This window comes from Dermacentor silvarum, chromosome 1 (genome assembly GCF_013339745.2).
Source record: "Dermacentor silvarum isolate Dsil-2018 chromosome 1, BIME_Dsil_1.4, whole genome shotgun sequence".
Lineage (NCBI taxonomy): Eukaryota > Metazoa > Arthropoda > Arachnida > Ixodida > Ixodidae > Dermacentor > Dermacentor silvarum.
Window position 1 is genome coordinate 30,648,459 of NC_051154.1, and position 20,439 is coordinate 30,668,897.

The 20,439-nt window shown below is 39.6% G+C and overlaps 2 protein-coding genes across 3 annotated transcripts in view; both read right to left on the reverse strand.

Moving 5' to 3' along the window:
- LOC119459181 (serine/threonine-protein kinase 10-like) overlaps nucleotides 1-14,245 on the reverse strand; it is a 69,220-nt gene extending 54,975 nt beyond the window's left edge. For both annotated transcript variants that reach the window (XM_037721008.2, XM_049666140.1), the window contains exons 1-8: nucleotides 13,676-14,245; nucleotides 12,665-12,829; nucleotides 9,646-9,844; nucleotides 6,474-6,546; nucleotides 5,752-5,946; nucleotides 2,648-2,729; nucleotides 2,454-2,567; nucleotides 1,368-1,476 (exon numbers count right to left, since the gene is read on the reverse strand). In XM_037721008.2, the coding sequence (XP_037576936.1) occupies nucleotides 1,368-1,476; nucleotides 2,454-2,567; nucleotides 2,648-2,729; nucleotides 5,752-5,946; nucleotides 6,474-6,546; nucleotides 9,646-9,844; nucleotides 12,665-12,829; nucleotides 13,676-13,846 (1,108 nt within the window). In that variant the 5' untranslated portion in view covers nucleotides 13,847-14,245. The remainder of the gene's footprint in view (nucleotides 1-1,367; nucleotides 1,477-2,453; nucleotides 2,568-2,647; nucleotides 2,730-5,751; nucleotides 5,947-6,473; nucleotides 6,547-9,645; nucleotides 9,845-12,664; nucleotides 12,830-13,675) is intronic.
- A 405-nt stretch (nucleotides 14,246-14,650) lies between these two features.
- Nucleotides 14,651-20,306, reverse strand: LOC119459202 (TM2 domain-containing protein CG11103-like). Its single transcript, XM_037721027.2, has 4 exons — nucleotides 20,141-20,306; nucleotides 19,915-20,002; nucleotides 19,576-19,691; nucleotides 14,651-17,442 (listed from the first exon to the last, which is right to left on the reverse strand). Exons 1-4 carry the CDS (start codon nucleotides 20,299-20,301, stop codon nucleotides 17,229-17,231), a joined length of 579 nt encoding a protein of 192 aa, XP_037576955.1. The 5' UTR covers nucleotides 20,302-20,306; the 3' UTR covers nucleotides 14,651-17,228.
- Nucleotides 20,307-20,439: the final 133 nt, after the last annotated feature.

The window sequence follows — 20,439 nt, forward strand, 5'->3', positions numbered from 1 at the left end:
TTCAGATGTGAACTGTCAAACATTTGGCTTTATCGCTCCATCGTGGCACATGCTTTTAAAGCACCAACAAAAATGCAATTTTTTAAACATTTTTATCGACATCCATTAATGCTCACTGAACTCCTTTACATGTGGCTTATAGCAAGCCATCTCAAGGCCCGATATGGGATGTCCAGATTGTGTCTGGCGATTGAACATTACATCAAGCTTAGCATAAACTTGCTTAACTCTTTCCGTACCGCGCCCATTGGGCACCGTTAGCCCTCTATCAATGGTTTGAAACGCCGCTTTCGAGACCTTCCGTGCCGCTCACGGACATCAGCGGTATTGGATGTGAAGGAGGAGAACCATACTTTAGTGTTCTAAGCAGGTCGCTTTTTTCCCGCGGGGCGGTTGATTTTTAAACGCGCTCCGAAGTTTCGCGATCGTCAAAGGAGGACGCAAAAATGCCTGGCTCCGAAAACGACATGCGCGTTTCGGGAGATCGCAGATATCGCGATTCCGCTGCCTCTGTGGCTGATCTTATTGCTACATAGAATAGCGGCGAGTCAGATGACGCTGACTTTTCGACGGACTTTTGAGTCTGAAAGCGGCGACGACGCAAACCAGCCCAGAACATCGGCAGCCGCAGCCCGGCACGCCCAACTGTAGTGCTTGCAGTTAAATTTTTGTAGTGGAATACCTGTTCAATGAAAAATTTTGATTTTTTCGGAGATAGTACCTAATAGACGGCAATACATGTTGTATACCTCATAATTTTCGTAACATTTTTTTCTTAGTAGATACAAGCGTGTCTTTACAAAATTTGTTCAATTTTATCGCACAATCTTGATTTTAACAATGTATATCTTTTTTACGACATACATCTCGATAATAAAACCTTTATGTGTGAAAAGTGCATTCATTTTGCTTTCTGTTTATGTATTACATTAAATATTGAGTGCAGTAGTTCCCTCAGAAAAAAAAAAAAAACATATGCCGTAACATACAAAAAAACACCTATTTTCCCCTTGTTAGGGAAAGAGTTAAGGTACTGAAGAAGAAATCATATTATCAAGAACACGCACTTGACATTTTCAAAATGGTACCCTTATAATTTTTCATTAAGGATACAGCTCCCTGCTTTGGAATATGTCTGCATTCAAGTATCACTGTGAAAAATTGTATGGATTCTACCTGACTGATGAAGTACATGTAGTAAAATTCGCTGTAAACACCTGAATCTTGTTCATTTTTATAGTGTACTAATGATTAGATGCACAAAAAGACAAATAAAAGAATTTCTAGTTTATTTATTTCTTTTTTTAGCATGGAAAGAATGAAGCAGTGCACCTGCACAAAATCAAAGAAGTATAGAATAAACTTGCCTTTTGGTTCAGCTGGCTTGGCTTCTCCACTAGACTCTTCGATGGGCTCACTAAGATTGGAAATAGTCTCCCCTGTCGTGTCATTTTCTATGCTCAATGACTGCCGGTACTAAAGAAGATAAGAGGCAAGGGCTTTAAGAAATGACGTACTGAAAACAAAGCATTAATGACAGCAGCACACAAGTTACAACAAGCAAGAACACATGGTTATGATTTCAAAGTTGATATATGAGGGGCGTTCATAAAGTTTGTACTATCAGTAACATAAGTTTGGGAGCATATGTACACATCAAGCATCAAAATGAGCGCACATAACATAAAAAATGTATTACACGTACGGTGGAACACCGCTAGGGCATTAAAACAAAATAGGCAGCACCCATTAGAAGAGTTGTTTAAAGCACAGGCAGCAATCTGCTTTCTGCATTTCAAGGAACACAAGTCATGCCGAGTCATGCCAAGAGATTTATGCCGAGCTGGTGGCAGCCACCATACCGCCACTGCCACCAGCTTGGCTTGAATCTCTTTGAATTTGTATAATGCCTTTATGTGAGGTGCTCGTTCTTTGAGTGAGGGTGGTTCTTTCGCGGGTGAATGGTTCTTTCGGAGGTACCAAAACAGGCGAGTCCATGCTAATTAGGCAGTCTTTTTGGCTCGTGTATATTTTGATTCATGAAAGCAGAAGTTAGCATCAACATTCCTCCACACCTCCCGTTTTTGTGCAGTTACTTGGCAAGCTGTGACAATTTGAGCTCACTGCAAGTGCACAACTGAGAGCCATAAGTTGAACATTTATGTGTTTACTTATTTACTTCACGATGAGCATTTATTCCATTAAAAATAGAAGTTCAGGTTACACTTTCACTATATAAAACAAAGGCCACATACTAACACATACTGTTCCATTACAGGTTTTATCCATGTCACCAAAACTTAACCACAGGGCACTATGCTAGTGAATGCTTCAGATAATCTTGTATGGAGATTCTTGAAGCGCACTGAGCCACCAACGTACAGCACAGAAACACTGGCCTATATTTCACATGTACAAGGCAAATTAATATGCATAAAAAACTGGATACATACATCAGGAATGTCATCCTCATGCTCTTCAGTCACCTCTTCAACCACTTCAGCCTTGTATTCACTGATAAGATCCTTCAAAGGCTTCCTATCTACACATTTTGTTACGAAGGGATGCTGCATTAGACAAAGAATGTTGAAAATTAGTCACAGCATTCAGGCAAACTTTAAAAACCTGTGGGTAATGCAGAACGTACCTTCAGCAGCTCCTCTGAGGTTGGCCTTTGATTTGGGTCTTTGGTCAGGCAAAGGGATAAAAAATCTCTGAAGTCTTTCGACCTGCATGAAAATATTCATTCCCCGTGGTCACAGAATTTTCCGTCACACAGGCGTCATTTCACAGGGAAGGGCCATATTAATTTATTTGTGAATTAGTCTGCAAGAAAGGTGCTGCACAACCTAGCAAATCTTACCTCAATCCTCTGTGTGTCTTTTTTAATGCTTCTCTCTACATGCATATGGCACCAGACAAAGCAACACAAGCTACTGTCATGCTGTTCCAGTAAACTTCAAGAAAAATCAATGCTGCATAAAATGCACACAATTTTTCAATTTTGGGAGTGCTACAGACATGCAGCCTAGAAGGAAGTTTAAAGCAAACTAGACAAAGCTCTAAAGATAAACAAACAGGCGATAGATAAAGATAAAAAATAAAAGGTTGGTGTGGCTCTCCTTCATGCATGCAAAGTAGCTGCTAAATGCTAGCCAAGATAAACGTTGAGTTTACTTGTCACTGGCACCGGAGGATGCTCGTTGTGATGGCGAGTTATCTCGTCATTGACAGTTAAGGGATTTAAGAAGAATGGTGTCTATGGTTTTTTGAAGCGTCAAAATGAATCACAACCAGGGTTCTTACAGAACATTTCACGGATTTCAAGGATGCTGAAGGCCAAAATTCAAGGAGGGGGAAACAAACCTCATTCATACACATACATTAAAAAATAGTGAAACCTCCTACTTCTTAGCTGCAATTTCTTGCAGTTAAGGGGGGACATGGGTCTTGGACTAAAATTTTGTAGAATCTTTATTCTTTGACGTATAGTGCTGAAAACATTTATATATATGTAATGTTATGTGCTTATTACGAATATAAGGCCAATTTTCATTTATCTCTTTTGGTTCAAATTTCACGCAAGTTTCCTTTAATTATCTTCCGGAAAGATTTGCCAATTATGTGTTTTCTAGATATCACTAAATAGGGCATCAGTGGCTTCTGTATGATTCAAGGAGTGCAACAAAACCAACCTTATTGGTCTGCCGCCCCTAGAACACGAGTTACGAGGTATTGAATTAGTCACCAGAAAAACTTTTTCGAGTTTCAAGCTTTGAACTCTCGCAACTCTTGTTCTAGGTAAGGCAGAGCAATAAGATTCATTTTGTTGCACTCCTTGAATCGTACAGAAACCATTAATACCCTGTTTAGTGATATCTAAGGAACACATAATTGGCAAATCTTTCCGGAAGATAATTAAAGAAAGCTTGCATAATATTTCAAACCAAAGGACATATACGAAAACGGACCTTATATTGGAAATAAGCACATAACATTACATATATGTACAAGTTTTCAGCACTATACGTCAAAGAATAAAGATTCTACAAAATTTTTAGTCCAAGACCCAGGTCCCCCCTTAAGCAGCTGCCGAGTTGGACACACACTCAAACTCTTCAGGTCATTTTTTCAAGTTAAGTTTCCCGTTGTAATGATGTCAATTGCCTTCTAGCATGATGGCTAGTAGTGTCCGACTGCAGCCAAAGATACTCGTTGTGGTAATGCCAAATAGCTGAAACTCACTTTACGCCAGGCATTCCTAGAGCCAGGGCTAGAAAATTGAGTCATGATGGCTGCAGTGTGAACTAACTAGCTAAACAAGGTGGATTGGCTTGGTTTCTTGATTTGGCTTTGTCTAGCTCCATGATGGCAATGGTGACTTAAATAAGCCTGCCATTGGTGGCTGTGGACACGCCACATTGCAATTGTTTAGCGACGCTCTTAAAAGAAAATATATCTACGATTGTTTCCAGATAGACAGTGCTCATGACAAAGCCCCTATGTGGAGTTTGTTACTTTAAATGTTCAAAAGTCACCCCCAATCTAAGTTTTCAAGGAGTTTTAAGGGCCCTTGAATCTCTTTTTTCAAATTCAAGGGTTTTCAAGGATTTCAAGGAAGTGTACGAACTTTGAATTCACAATAGGGTACCACAAAAATTTAAAGATAGTTTACAATGCTACATGAACCATATGTTAAGATTTTTCCTTCTGCGTTGTTGTACACTTGCCTTTTTGTTCATCTGTATGTAAAGAAAGAAGGCTGTGCTTCTTACGAACTTCAACTAAAGGCTAGTGGTCCACAGAAAACTGGGAGATATGCTGTCTCCTTTGCATTTGTGAAAAGTAGAACCATTATCATTATAAGACAACTTTTGTACCACGCAGCTGTGAGATGCATTTTTTAAACAGTAAAATCAGGCAATGTATATTATAGGAACACTAAAGGCAAATGTCAAAACTAGCTAGAGTGATAGACTATGGTCCTCAATACCTCTCAGCATTTATTTTGCACCAAGAACCAACTTAGTGAAAAAAAAAAATCACTATTGAAAACAGCATGTCTTCTGAATATGGCAGGTCATCCAAGAACACGGGCATAGATAAGTCAACCACACATCAATGCAGCACAGTACTGTGTTACACACACCACCTAACTCTGATGTCATGGTCTAATGTGTGCTATTGCCCTTGGCATGCCAGATAGCTGCCCAGAGGCCCTAGGGCGCTAGACAGCACCTGATGCTCCCTGATATAGCACTAACACAGATGTTTATGGCAGCATAAGCAAGTTTGGCAGTAGAAAAATCAGGAATTAGTGAAACTACATTTTTATTCATGTTCAAACCACCGTAACCTTTTTATTATCAGTAGTCAACTGCTATGTTCTAATCGCTTAAATATAAGATCCTTAGAGCTGGTTCTGTATTTATACAGTGGTGGTGCCAATCCTGCCCCATGTTCATGCCAATTTCTTACTCACAAAAACTCGGTTCCTAGCGAAAACGATTCTCTGAACATTTTGGAACAATAATCTGTCACTTCAACTTGATGCTTGCCTTTGGTGCATCTTTATAAAGATATTTTACAGGCGACAGCAAGAAACTATCACATCGAAAACGGTACACCTGTGAGTTCTGCATGTATAGACAGGAAGTAAGAAAAGGCAGTAGCTTCCGATTTTAACTTTGTGAATAAACTTATTTCTTGTTTTCCGTCTGACCATTGAAGTAACATTAGTGATGGACCTACCACTTAGAAGGCTGGGCGAGGGTTGGTGGGTCAGACTTCTGGATCTTGAGCAAGACTCGCATAGGATTCATTTCATTGTTTGGGGGCTCCATCTGTGCAAACTCAATCAGGGTAATGCCAAGACTCCAAATGTCAGCCTTGTAGTCGTACGGATTGTCCCGGTACGTCTCGCAAAGGACCACTTCTGGTGCCATCCTGAATAATCAAAGAGTGTTAATGCATGAAACTTTACATTTAACTCAAATGTATTAAGAAGGAAAAAAGAGTGACAAGCATAAAGGAGTAATGAAGAAATAGAAAAGAGGGCAATTAAAAAAATGTGCTATTACATATCCCAAAGCAACTCAGTGGCTATGCAAGGTTCTCCAAATGGATGAACACCATTTCAGCAGGTGGCTGTTCATGACATGATTTTTGTTAAAATACTGGACAAGCGCCAGGCACTGAAACCCAAGTTCATAACCCAGTGGTATATTGCTCTAGCCATATCCACACTAGCCTTATCCAGCAGCCTAAAAATAAGCATGACTGCCCCTTCGTTTCTGATAAAATTATTAGTTCAGAAGTACCACGAGCAACACAAATTTATATAACTTCTCACCAAGCATACTTTCCTATATGGCATGCAACTGAGGGCATATCAAGGACAAAAGTTGAAAACATCGGCTAAACTAGGCCACTGTCCTTGTTCACTAAAAACACCACAGCGTGAGATTTCTTACCAGTATGGAGTGCCAATGAATGAATCTCGTTTCTGGAGTGTATGCTTGTTCTTCGCAGAAACACCAAAATCAGCTGAAGATCACAAAAACAGTGAATTAACCAAACAGAAAATAAAACCTTGCCTATCCAGAATTAATTGGACAGGAACGACACACACAATTCTAACAGTTGGTCAATGTGAATGTTTAGAATCGTAATTTATGTTTTAAAAGTTCAGCTGAACATACAAGCTTGCTTATTTACAGGCATGATTTGCTCTCCAAGTTCTTGTATGAAAGACACTTGTGCTTCATAAACAGAATCTCCTTTCCAAAATAAACATAACACTGCCAAAACTTAGGCAATTATGGCCATCCAAAGTATGGGCAACAGCAAGGGACAAAAGTGTAAGAAAAGTCTCCTCTTGTGTTCTGTGACTGTTCTTGCACTTATCAAGTAGCTAATGGAGAAGCTAAATGGGTTTGTAGTGATGACTGATGCACATCCCATAGCGATAGGCATAAGCTTCCACAAGCAAAGATTGACAAAAACTAGATGCAGTGCATGTAGCCTTTACACTGGGGACACTGCAAAAGGAGCTCTGTGCTGTGTATCGGTCATTATCTGAAAGCTGTAGCTTTGGCTGCTCTATTGTGTAACAAGTTATAACCTACCACTTTTGTGACAGTAACATGCAGACACTGTTCTACAAAGCAGCAGAGAACACAATCCAAGTGGTGGCAGCCATTGACTACAAGCAATGGCTTTATATGCCTCAAACTATTTTAAATTAATGTATGTCAATGGGTCTAAATTCAGTTCTTTTCCGACTGATAAGCCCTGTGTAGTTATTGCCCTATTCACAAGTGCACTTAATATACCCTGCATGTGTGCATGCTTAAATGCAGAATGCATTAGGCATGAATGCGTGCACAAATATTGTGCAAAACTGTGCAAGGTCAGTATGAATGTAGTGAAAGAGTGTATTGTTCAGCAGTGCACTTGTCTTAAGAGACTTCAGATATACAATACATAAATTCTAAATAGTAAATATTCATGTTCTGGCATTTGAAGCTTTCACTTTTGTACTTTTATTTGCGCAAACACTGCCGTGAATTACCGTGAAATATGTTAATATGCTATCCACATGTTTCTCCAACCGTGGCTTTAATATCACGCACCACATAGGACTAGCACAACCTTTTTACTGTGCTTTTACTTATTTTACTTATTATTTTACTTATTATGCATTTAATAAAATACGAAGCAATGTAGCTGCACACCTAAGTTTTCAATACGTACAGTAGCGTGCAATACGAGCAGCGACACGGTGCCCGTGGTTGAAAGTCCTTAAGACTTCATGCCAGTGCCGATAAACGAAAAATTGGAGAATTCAACGCCATTCGAATTACTGGCATTTATGAAACCAGTTTTTCGAAATCAGCACCATCGGGTAGTCTTGTGGCACCTTCGACCTATGACACTGTGTTTCAGCTCATATTGCACGCAACTGTACAGGCGCATGGTACTCGCTTGGGTGACAGACAGTTCAGTATGTGCATGTGGTTCAACGAACAGCCCTAAGGTCACAGGGTAGACTGAAAATATCTAATAATTCCAATTTTGTTTCTTTTAGCCATTTATCTCCCAATAATATTCCCCAATTCACATTTTATGACATGTAAACGCCCAAATTTGTTCAGTTTTGAAATATGGAGCAACGCAACATCAAGTAGAAACGCTCTTGCACTTTAAACCTGATTATCTTAAGATGCTTTCTGTTATATTTCACTCTTACTCTAAAGATGGGAAAATATTAGAGGTGTTTGAATATTCAAAATTTCGAGAACGAATAGAACAGTCTTTGCTATTCAATTCATATTCAATTGGAGAATCCATTTTTTTGAAATAGTCAAATATTTGTTTCTGCTCAAATATGAGGGACAACAGCACTTGGAACCTCGAGGGAGAGAAACTGAAAGAAATAAGGGCTGTTCCGAGTGATTCTGCTGCAGGAGAGGAGCCAGAGATGTTGCTTAGAGCTACCAGTTCCTGGGCGAACGCATGGAGCAGACCAACTTCTGCTCAATAATTTTCAGTCATTGAATAAGGAAGCCTTAATTTCAGGCAGCCTACATACCAATCTGTTGCGCTAGGCAAAGAAATTTATCACTATTTTTTACCAAGTTAACTTCATGGAATTTTTATATTTAGCTTTGTTTATAAATGACAAAATATTCTACATTTGAAGGTCATTTTTCATCAATACTATTTGCACTTGATTCGATTTGAAACTTTCACTATTCAAACACCTCTAGAATATAACACTAAATCTACACACATGCAGGAAACTACTGAAGTAGATTCTTTTTTAGAAGCTTATTTAGGCCCAGAAGACAAAGAAATACTTCACTTCAAGAAAATAATAACGAATTTTGGCAGAAAATCATAATTCTAGTTCAGTAAAATGGCAAAGAAATGCTGATCAAACTGATGCATCCCTTAAAGAGCAAGGCTTATACTCCGTTTCAGACATCAAGTGCAACACTGCGGAGGCTAGACATACTTCTTTCGGTGGCTGCGTCCGCACTTAGAAATAGTTTGATATTCTTGATCGCAATTGTGCAAAACTGTTCTTTATATAGGCTCAGCATTGAACAAAAAAAAGTTTTAATCCTCAGAAACAAACTGTGGTATATGGCTACTAATGTGTTGTTTTAGATCAATTTGTTTTTCATTGCGTTTTTCGGGTTTTTATTGGCAGCCCGTCGCAGTGGCCTCACGCAACGGCATTTGCTCAAGCGAGCAAATGCCGTTGGGGCGCAGCGATGCATGGACGAAACGCGCAGAGTGACACATTTTCGTAACCGCACTTCTTGCGTAGCTTCCACCTGATGTCGGAAACGGGAGTATAGAAGTTGAGAAACTCGGTCTTAAGCCTAGGTAAATATACATGAAGCATAGAGGCTACCCTGTGACCTTTTCACAGCCTTGCAATGTGTAGAACAGTTACTCTGACAGCTACAGGAGGAAGATAAATGCAATTTCAAACAGTGACGAGCACACTCCATCAAGTATCCTTAGAAAGACAACTTTTAAAACGGCATAAAACATGCACACACATAAAACTGCAGTATTATTATATTGAATTTCCCCATCCTTTAATATACATGAGCATTTTGATCCACTCACCTATTTTCACATCTCCATCCAATGTGAGGAGCACATTGCCAGCTTTCAGATCTCGATGGATAACTTTTTTTGAGTGCAGGAAGCGAAGGCCTTCACAGATTTCATGGCACAAGTAACGAATTTGTGGCTCTGTCAATGGTTTTTCCAAGTCGATCATAATCCCATCCACTGCCCCCGCTTCGCAGAACTCTATCAACATCTGTTGCAAATATAATCCGCTTGTCAAATGTTATTCAAGATTGACAACAAGCAAGTTTTTATAACTCTTTCCACTTTTCCACATTTATAATAATGTTGCTCCAAATACAGCTAAGCTGCACATTTTGATATGGTAATCACTTTTCGGGAGAATATATATATATATATATATATATTTTTACAGATCTCATTATAAAGGTTTGTGCTCAATTTCAAAAAGAAACAAGCTCAAAAGTTTATCCTCGAGCTTTCCCTGCCTCAGGCACCTAGTTCTACATTAGAATTCAACGGACAAATAAATGGTACTACTTATACGATTTTGCAATCAGTATGAGTTGCCAACACTAACAGGTTCACTAGACCTCTGAACAAACACCAACACTTTTGTTCTGATGTTGACTGCCGTAGTGGGGCATCTTTACACAATTTTTACAATGTGACACTGGAATAGAAACTGCCGCTAGTGGCAGCCATGCAAAAGCACAATAACGTGAATGGACATATCACTGTGCTATATGTTCCTCAGCATCAGATCATCTGCCCAGACTCTAGCTGGAGCACGCCTTGTAGCTTCTACTTGGTGCCACATTATTGTGAAACATAGTACACATTAGGGTTTTGACTTGAACTAGTTGGTTAGGCTCCATATTGAAAACAGTACAAAAGACATAGAAAATTGAAGACAACACGAACTTGCGTTCCCATCACACTGAAGCAACAACCGTAGTTAGGGTACGCATTCTTATCGTATATCCTAATAACTGTTTTTGCTTCGGTGAGAAGGCAATTGACAACACATTTGCAGACATTGGCCAATTTGTTGCACAGCATGACATTATGCCATGAAGTTCCCAACTGGTTTTGTGGATGATACAAGCTTGGAAGTGGCAACAGTTTATGCACTTAAAATACAGACTCTTGCAATTTTACGTACAGAATAATTATTATCAGTCCACTCTTACACTGTGCTCTTTAAATATGTTTTCTGCCTTGACATGAAAAATAATGACATGACAAGAGTACAATTAAAACATCAGACAACAAACCAAACAAGATGAGCAACACACTGACACATCACATTTTAGGTTAAGACCCAAGTACTCTAAAAATGACAACACTGAACCTGATGGTGTCTCACGTATCCTTGACTGCAGGAAGTTGACAAGGAGCTAATTTTGCCTTACTAGCCCAAAATAAATTGCCTGAATCTGTTGCAACGTCAAATTTTACAGTTCAGCTTTATTTCTTGACTACATGAACGTCCTACTTAAGTTTTCTCTTCTTCAAAGAAAACCTCAATTTGCCAAGACTTTCGCTAACCACCAATATGGTGGCAGTGTGTTTCCATAGTTTGAAAATGATGCTCCAATACTGTGTAAAAATATTACAATAAGCAAGTGTCAGCATGCTCAAAAGTTGTTTTACACTCAATTATGCCTCCCAACATATAATGTGTAAAAAAGCTTTCAAAAGCAATCTAGCAGTAAGAAATGTGTAAGAAGACTAAAACCTGAACTGCAAGTGCATGGAAAACATTACATTATTGTCTCCTTCACTGCTAGCAACAATGAAGTAATCTGCTCATCATGCACCCAATGTGATGCTGACTAAAATTTAATAGATAAGTTACAACATACATTATATGAACTTTGTTCACTGTAGAGATTACGGAAATACCACTGATGTCACTAACGATCAGGGCCACCAAACTAACCTGCTACTTTTAGCCAAGATGAATACACAAGCAAATAACTTTCACTGAGGCACGGCATGCTTGCTCTTTTTTAGTCTAACATGACCAAAACCAATAAAATAGCTACACGTTTACAGACAATAAAATTCAAGCAGTGCAGGCGCATTGTTCACATGCCTATGAAAACAATAGCAAAGCAGGAAAGCCTCATATCTTATCAGGCGACAGATTACTCAGCTCACAAGCAGGCATTGTACTGGAAACCAGCCAAGTCCCTCTACTAAGTGATGCCAAGCCAAGGCCATTGCTTCAGCTCAATAAGGCCATAGCTGTGCCTCAATAAAATAGGCAATGTATGAGCCATACAAAGAGGCATTTTTACGTCCTCCTGGAACCCATACAGTGGCTGACACAACCTGAAGATGAAGCCTCACAAATGGCGAAATCCTTGCCCACACATACTCTTGTTTACAACATCTTGACTAGACTGACACAACAAGAAAGAATGCGAATTTCACAAAACTTTCTTTTCACTTCCTGTGAAGGCTTGGTTACAGGTTTTAAGCTAACACCTTCTAGTGCAAAAAGACCTGCAACGACATGTATGCCCACAAAACTTTCTGGAATAAGCAGCAACTTGCAAAAAGTCAATGTATCTGTAACCTGGCAACACAACTCGGAAGTGCTGTTGCATAGGTCACACAAATAGGTACATAGTTCAGCTTTTAATTGTGAGCATCCATGCTTTTGCAGCGAAATAATTCAGGTTTCTGGTGGTCTCTGCATTTCAAAAACTTGCGTGGACACTTGTACACTACGTGTACATTAGTTAGTGAAACAAATTTGGCTTGGGAATTTGAGGCCACCACACCAATAACTAGCACCCGTTTTTCGCTCAAGTAGTACAATCTGAACCCCCTGATAAAAACAGGGCTCAAACACCACTAACCAATAATGAAATTCAAGTGGTCTTATTCCACATGTGAACATTAGCGATTAGACATAACGGTGCAAACAGTTCACAAATCACAATGCCTCCGAAATCATTCAAGTTCTACTTCTGAAGCACATGCACAAACTTAAGGGCAATGACCACTTTTTTAAAAGAAGTAAAAAATGCAGACATACCCATAATTTCCCTTCATAAAAAAAGGCTTCTTTGAGGTCCACAATGTTCTGATGTTTGCATTCAATTAGAATATCAATCTCAACTGTGAAGTCTTCCAGATCATCTTCTCCCTTGAGTTCGCATATCTTCGCAGCAGCTAATATGCCGGTTACTCTGTGACGAGCCTGTCAACGACAATGTTTTCTCCTTGTATGATTTCGTTTTTTGAGTGAATGCACGTAAAGAAATTGTTACAACTTGAACAACGGTCAAATATTTTTGCCGTTGTTGACAAGACACCGCACCATCCATGAAGTATTTGTAATAACAAACTTAAGAGATAAACAAATTGCGACTATTTTATAACATCTGCGAAATTTTCGAGAATACTTGCTCACGAGATGGTTGGTCTCTGCACAAAATCAATGCAACCAACAGGGCCCAAGAGAAACTTCAATACACTAATATGCGCACCGTCGCAACAGAAGTGACCGGGCAGTCGCCCAAACAAGTGTGTAGTCCCCAGAGGCAAAAAGCGATGCAAGAAACGGCAGTCCTACTAGTGAAGGAATTTCCGGAATGCCAGCGTAATGTGCGGCCCCAAAACATACGCAAAGGGGAACGGACATCTGGCATCACGGAGAAACCCACATAGTCGTTAGCCCAGCGATATATTTTAGACAACGTATTTCATGCATGATGAAATTAAGACAGATGAAAACACGCGGTTGCTGATAAAACAGGAAACCGTATACGTACTTACGATAGCTGCTCAGTTTCATGCGGTCAACGGGAGAGCTGATGGGCTAAATCACTACGCTTAGAAATGTATATTACTACGTTTACAGACAATAGTGGTGCTTTGATGACATTTCAAGGTGACACTTCAGTCGTACGCCATGCGAATGAAGACGGTGACAATGACAGTCAGAATTAACCTCGAATTTGTCATACAGCGCGATATGATGCCGCGCTCGAGCTATGGGTAATTTCAGCGCTCACGTCGAAGCAACACGTATCGATCACCTCACCTTGTACACTTTACCGAAGGCACCGTCGCCCAACTCTCCGATGATTTCCCAGAAGTCTTCTGGATTTTCGTCGAAGCGAATATTACTACAAACTTTGCGACGCTTGGCATCTCCTCCTCCTACACCGCCCAAGTTGAATATCTTCTTGAAGTTGGAAATAAACGACGACATGCTTCTAGAGCACCTTGGCCTCAAAGCAGAAGCGTCAGGACAACTTTTTCACTCGAGCACATGACATGAGGGGTGGTATGTCAGGGGCAGCTGCCAAAATCTGACGTCCCTGCCACGCACTTCACCGCAGGCTGGCTGCTACTAGGCCTAAAAATTGCAACGGGAAGTAGGATCGCCGTGCTGGGCCTCATGTACCCAAGTCCGTCCAGATCGTAGGCACCGATCACATTGCGGCTGACTCGCTGCGCTGATATTCGCCGGCCGCTCAAACAGTTTCGAGCCCTGTGCTGGGCCGACACTCGACAAGCTCAATTATTACATAGACGGCGACAAACTCAACTATCAGATGATTCACCTAGTCGTCTGCCATATTGCAGCATGACGTCACGATTATAGTTTTACGCGCGTCCGACAGGTGGTTGCAAAAGAACGGCTCTCGCGAGAACACGAACCACAGGGCGACTGCGGTGAGCGAAAGTTCAAGGCTACGTTACCCCCTCCCCCTTCAACCCCCACCCCCCTTCACAATTTCTGCTGCGAGCATTGACAACTTTCAATTCATGCGTTGTAAGGCAATGCGATTGCACAGAACAATACAGACGACAGCCAATTCCCGCGCACTTTCGTTAATGTTTACCACCTTTGTAAACACTACAGAATTAATACAGATCGTGTATATAGTTTAATGGGTAATGTAACATTAATGCAAACGGTTTGTGCAATTGCGCCAAGTTTCTTCTGTTTCCACTTTCATGTCACCAGTATTTGTATTATGTTCAAAACTTGAAGAAAACACAGACAACCTTTAGCAAACTTGTCATTCAACGCCACTTTATTCATCTAAAGCACACACGCACGCACACACACACACACACACACACACACACAAAACAAGAAAAAAAAAAAGAAAAAACACAGATAAGACCATGTATGTACAAATAAGGCATCTATACAAGAACAAGTTCCAAAATCATTCTGTACATACAATTTATACACAGGCATTGCAATGCTCCAGCATGAAGAGTGATGTCAAACTCTGAGACATGGTACATGAAAAAAAAAAAAAAATAAATAAATAAAAAGAAACGGAGAGTGCCACTTGACAATTCATTATATCTTGAGAAAGTGTATAAGAAAAATGGAATTGTTCTAGTTCTTTAAGTCATAGCTAAGCACTGCATTATTTTCATTGGAAAATGCAGATTAGTGTGGAGTGGTCTGCATTCTGACAGCTTTAGAATTATTTCCAGTTTGCCAGTGGCTATTGTGCGTTGCAGTCAAGTACGTGTGACAGCATATTTAACATCAATACGACTATCATATACAACTCCAGAAGTCCAAATTTAAATTTGGCTTGTTGAGTGCCCTGTTGTTTTAACATGTCTGTGAAGCTCCCTGCCACTGTTTCTGCATTACTCGTCTCATTTTTTTTTAATAGCAAGTAACAGAAATATCAGCAAAAGAGGGGCTCGCTCTACAGATCGGTCATGGAGCTGTGGGTTACAGATGATCTGATGCCAATTGCGCTATTATACAGATCATATAATTAAATCGCTTTGCGAGACCTGAACTCTAACAAGCCAGCGACAAGTTCTGGAAGCTTTCATGAAGTTTTCATGTTAAACAGGTAGATTACTGCACACAAATGCACAAATGTGCCTTGCTCAGCTAGGCACACATACATGCATGCCCTATTATAAAGAAGTGAAGGCCACCCAGGTACTGCTGCAAATGGCTGACTGGCTGGCCTTTACTTTCTTGAGAACAGATGTGACATCCAAATAACTTTGAAGCAAAGTATTGCAACTGTGTATGTAGAAGATAGCAATTCTACCTAATAACACATACAGACAAGATGTATTGGTGCCTATTGTCGGGCGCGACCTTGTCGCAACAGTCATCTTAGTTACCAACCTTGGATTGTGCCTAATTGCCATTGCTGACTCAACTGCCATTTCATGTGTACAAAGTTCACATCATGATAACGAAAAAACAGCAAGCCTCTTTTATTTATCTCTGCATACGAGGCATCCCATTAATAAAAGAAGTATAGAGATAAAAAAAAAAAAGAATAACACATACAGACAAAATCAATTCTGTCAGCTGAAAATTTTCTTTATGCCATTCCTTGCACCCTTAACATCCATAAATATTCACATAGCAGTAGAACAAATTTAAAGTGTAAGTTTTCAGAGAGTTCAAATGTTCCCATAAAAGTGAACTACGTGCTTCAATTATGAGTACATTAAAATATGGAATTGCATTCAGTGTACTTCAAAGACACCTGACCTTTTTAGAAATAATAAAAAAATTTGCTATGTGAACACATACTGGCATTGCTAGTAAAAAGCCAAACATGTGGCTTCAAGAATTTTTTTTCCCTGATGTTTTGTACACATTAACAGATCCTTCAGCATCTTATGATATATGCAGCATGTTATAACCTTCCTTCTTTTCGTAAGTTCTTGCAATTGTGAGGCATTAAGTTGGCATGTGTAGACGCAGAGTCTGAAGGATATAATTCCACTTTAGGTGCACTGCACTGTAGAAGCACCAGGTTCTGCAAACCTGCAGTTTTCACTACAAGTTTGCAGAAAACGGTCATTTCAGTGAAAAATAGACAATTTGAAACAGTGTTAAGTATCCTATCACAACATAATATGCAACATATGAAGATTTAATTACTGTTTATACATAATACAACTTCTGTATAATGTTTAACTTCTGTTTAACATGAAAATGCATGGTTTGAATTATCCAATGCTCAAATTAAAATAATAATTGACGATAAATAGGTACTGAATTTCGCTGGATTAAAAGGCAGGTCAAATTAAAAATTACCCAAATTCAAATCAATAGATGCTGACTGTACAGCACTATGTGCTTTGGGGCGCATTCTGAAAGCATGCACTTAAGAGCAAGCAGACACTTTCTGTTCAAAAAAAAAAAAAAAAAAAACATTCCAAAAAAACATTCACTAAAATGCAAATGGCTGAAAGCATACTTATGCAGCCACCACAGGCAGTTTCAATGCCTGATCATGCATTTCAGTAAAGCAATAGACAAACTGCTACATTATTTGTATTGTTTGTTAAAACACAAATAATGTAAAATTACAATGTCACATCAGTGTGCGTAGAGGCTGAAACCAATTTATAATAGACAGACATCTCGCCAAGACAATAGACAGACAACTCGCCCAAGAAACAGCACTCTTAAAGACATATGTGCCTTCTGTACTGTAATGTCATTTTTGTATGATGTATGAATAAAGCGGCAGGTATGCTCGTAAGCAATCAACTAAAGTGACAGTGGTAACTATGGTTCTCCATTGGAGAACGAATAACGCTTGAATGAAGAGCCCAGTAACAACCAACATTTTTCACACGGATGGCATCCAATTGCTGCCATCTTGTGGCATCAAATTACCAGATATTAATAAAACAATGTCAACGATCCACCAGATGCCAACGCCACCAAGTGTTAGCAGCTTTCCAACTGCTGTGCCTGTGTGGCCTAAACAAAAGCGATCCATTCCCAAAAAGCCTAAGAGTATTGAATAGAGAAGCGCTGTTGTGAAGTAGTGCCCAGTGTACCTAGAAACGAAGAAAGCAAGCAAAACACCAACCTCAGCATGAAACTGCATAAGTATGTGGCAAGGGAAGGCTAAAGCACATTTTCAACATATTTCCTGTCTGAAGACAGACAAGTATCAATTTTTAATTGTCTTCAATGTTTGAAACAATTATGATTCAATCATAAGAGAAAACTTCATTCATAAACATAGCTCTATTATAGAGTAGAACCCTATTACATAAACCAACTGGAAGCAGTGTCAATCCAAAGCTTTGCATCACTTAGTTATCAACACATGGCATGAGCATAGAAGCACCAGGAGATTAACTGCTGTCAGTTCCGCTGGTTCATGCAAGTAAATTCGAGGGCAAACGAAACATGTGAACTAAATGCCAAGTAATTAAGGCAGCCAAACAAGAGGCCTCCATGTAAATGAGCCTCTTGTTGTAGTGTGTTGTAGTGCACCTGACGCTAACGCCAAGAGCTTTGATATCATCATCATCAGCCTATATTTATGTCCACTGCAGGACAGAAGGCCTCTCGCTGTGATCTCCAATTACCCCCGTCTTGCGCTAGCTGATTCCAACTTGTGCCTGCAAATTTACTAACTTCATCACTCCACCTAGTTTTCTGCTGTCCTTGACTTCGCTTCCCTTCTCTTGGTATCCATTTTGTAACTCTAATGGTCCACCGGTTATCCATCCTATGCATATCAATATGGCAGTAAATTTTTCTGATGGAAAAATGCCGGTGCTTAACAATTTTGTTGAGTTCAGCTGTTTCTTAATTTGCCACATACAACAATTAACTTCAATCAAGACTGATCTTCATATTTAATATGTGCAAAGTTTTACTAAATGTGGAGTTGCTATAACGTTGTTCTTCTATGACTGAAAGTACATTAACTATTCGGTGCAGGAAATCATTGTACACCATTCATATAATTACCTCACCTGAGCTTCTGGGTTATGCACTCAAACTTCACAGAGATGTCAGAATGTTACAGCCTACTTTGACACACTATTGAGTCAGGTAGCATTACTCTCGTGTGTGCATATCTGCCAATCTGCAATCTTTAAAATTTATAAAAATCTCTTGGACTAGGGGGAGCTAGCACACATTTTTACGAATGTTACCCTCAGTACACACCTTCTGTGGAATACATAAGCACTTTATTAACGATGATTTAGCTTTACATGCACCACAGACACAATTGTTGGCACAGCAGAGAATGACAAGAAACATTATGTTTTTAGATCCCAGTGACTTTTTCAGCATTTTTGCTAATGCCAATTTTGCCTGCTTCAGGTACTTCTCTGAATAAACTTGGTCGAACTAACTGAGTAGCCTTTTGGTATATGGCGTCTTGACCTGCCACAAGGCGGCACATATACCATCACAATTCCTTTTTTTTGCAATCTTGCACCGGCCCATCTTTGAACACTTAAATCTTTTTTGCGAACAGAATTTGTTTTTTGTAAAACATGACGTAACATTCATAAAATGGTAGAATGTGGCCAACTTCGTAAACTCTACTGAAAAATTTTGGAAGGTTTGCATATGGCTTACAACAACCTTATAACTGTGGCTTGCTTTTTGTGCAGAACTAAACCTGACATTGCCTATATTAAAACATTGTGAAATGCCATTTAAAAGGCCCTGCATTGGGTGCTTGTGTTCTGCTCATGGTTGCTTGTCACATGCAGCTTGCATAGTCTGAACTGCTTTTCAAAAATCCTTTCATATAATGTTACAAAAGCAGCTTCGAGTAACGATGCAGGAACTACACAATTTATCAGAGTAGAGCACTCAGATCAACATGAGCGCTGTTTCATGTGCGTAGGAAGAACAGGTGTACATATGTAACACACGAATATGCATAGTTAAGAATGTTCAAAGAACAGGTGCATTGCTTTATCCTGCAGTCAAATTGCTAAAGAAGCATCAAAACGTCAATATTACATAATCTAACCCATTTAACGAACATTCGCAGGGCTTACTGGCTACTGACAAGCCGCTTAATTCTTTCCAGCAAGGAAACAGTATCAAATAAACATAGCTGACACAGGGTGTTCGGCATAGCAAATACAGCTTTTCAATTGATGAAACAATGCTCCAAATTATGGCTGTAATATGAAGGCAGGCTAACTTACTTAATGCACGGAAAGCCGTCTTTTAAAAAAGTGCGGTTGCCGTAGCACTCGATATTGGGCAGAACAGAACAGTTGACTGCAGTAAACTGGACGTCTTCGTATTTGGAACCTCCAAACTGCACAAAGAAGGTGTCAGTAAATTGCACAGTAGAAATAACGCCGGCCATGATACTCGCACGCACAAATCAGGTGAACTGGATCACGAACAAGGACATCAAAACGCCGCAAAAAAACAGAGAGGTGACAGAAAAAGACCTGACATTAGTCATAACCGGCTGTTTTGAGCAAACGGAAAACATTAATTGAAAAAGCACGCGAGATTGGAGGCCAGTCGCGTACCTTGGTGCAGCCATAGCCCAACTCTTCTCGCGCAGTTTCATTTCCTTGGAGGTCCAAGATCTCCGAGCACTGCAGGAAATCTAATGGCCTGAGAAATATAAGGTGTTTACATGAAACATAAAGCTATTCACAGGGTCAAAGTTGCAAAATGTAACGGCTACGTAGCACCAGAAATCTGCGACGACGTAGTGCCTTCTTCAATGAACTAGCAGCAAAATAAACTTACAAGTTTTTGCAGAGAACTAGTGGTCCGTGAGGCTTGTACTCACAATCGTCTAACGTACAGTGCGTGTTTTCGTGATATACACAAAGTACAAATCTCGTGCAAATTGTCAGAAATGAAAATAAAAGACAAAACATAATTTTGCTACATAGCGCCGCTCGCATGAGTACAGTAGCATGAGTGACCACACTTGGCTGGCTTAGCTTAACTTGGATTCGTTTCTTTGGCAGTCGTCTACGGAAACAAAACAAAAAATGTTTTTCAAGGTTGATGGTTGGAGCAATAATTCAGGATTAAAAATA

Coding starts and splice junctions, on each gene's coding strand:
- LOC119459202 (XM_037721027.2), bottom strand. CDS start 20,301: ATGCGAGCGGCGCTATGTAGCAAAATTATGTTTTGTCTTTTATTTTCA. Junction 19,692..19,914: donor TGGGCTATGGCTGCACCAAG/GTACGCGACTGG, acceptor TTCTTTGTGCAG/TTTGGAGGTTCCAAATACGA. Junction 17,443..19,575: donor GACGGCTTTCCGTGCATTAA/GTAAGTTAGCCT, acceptor CTTCGTTTCTAG/GTACACTGGGCACTACTTCA.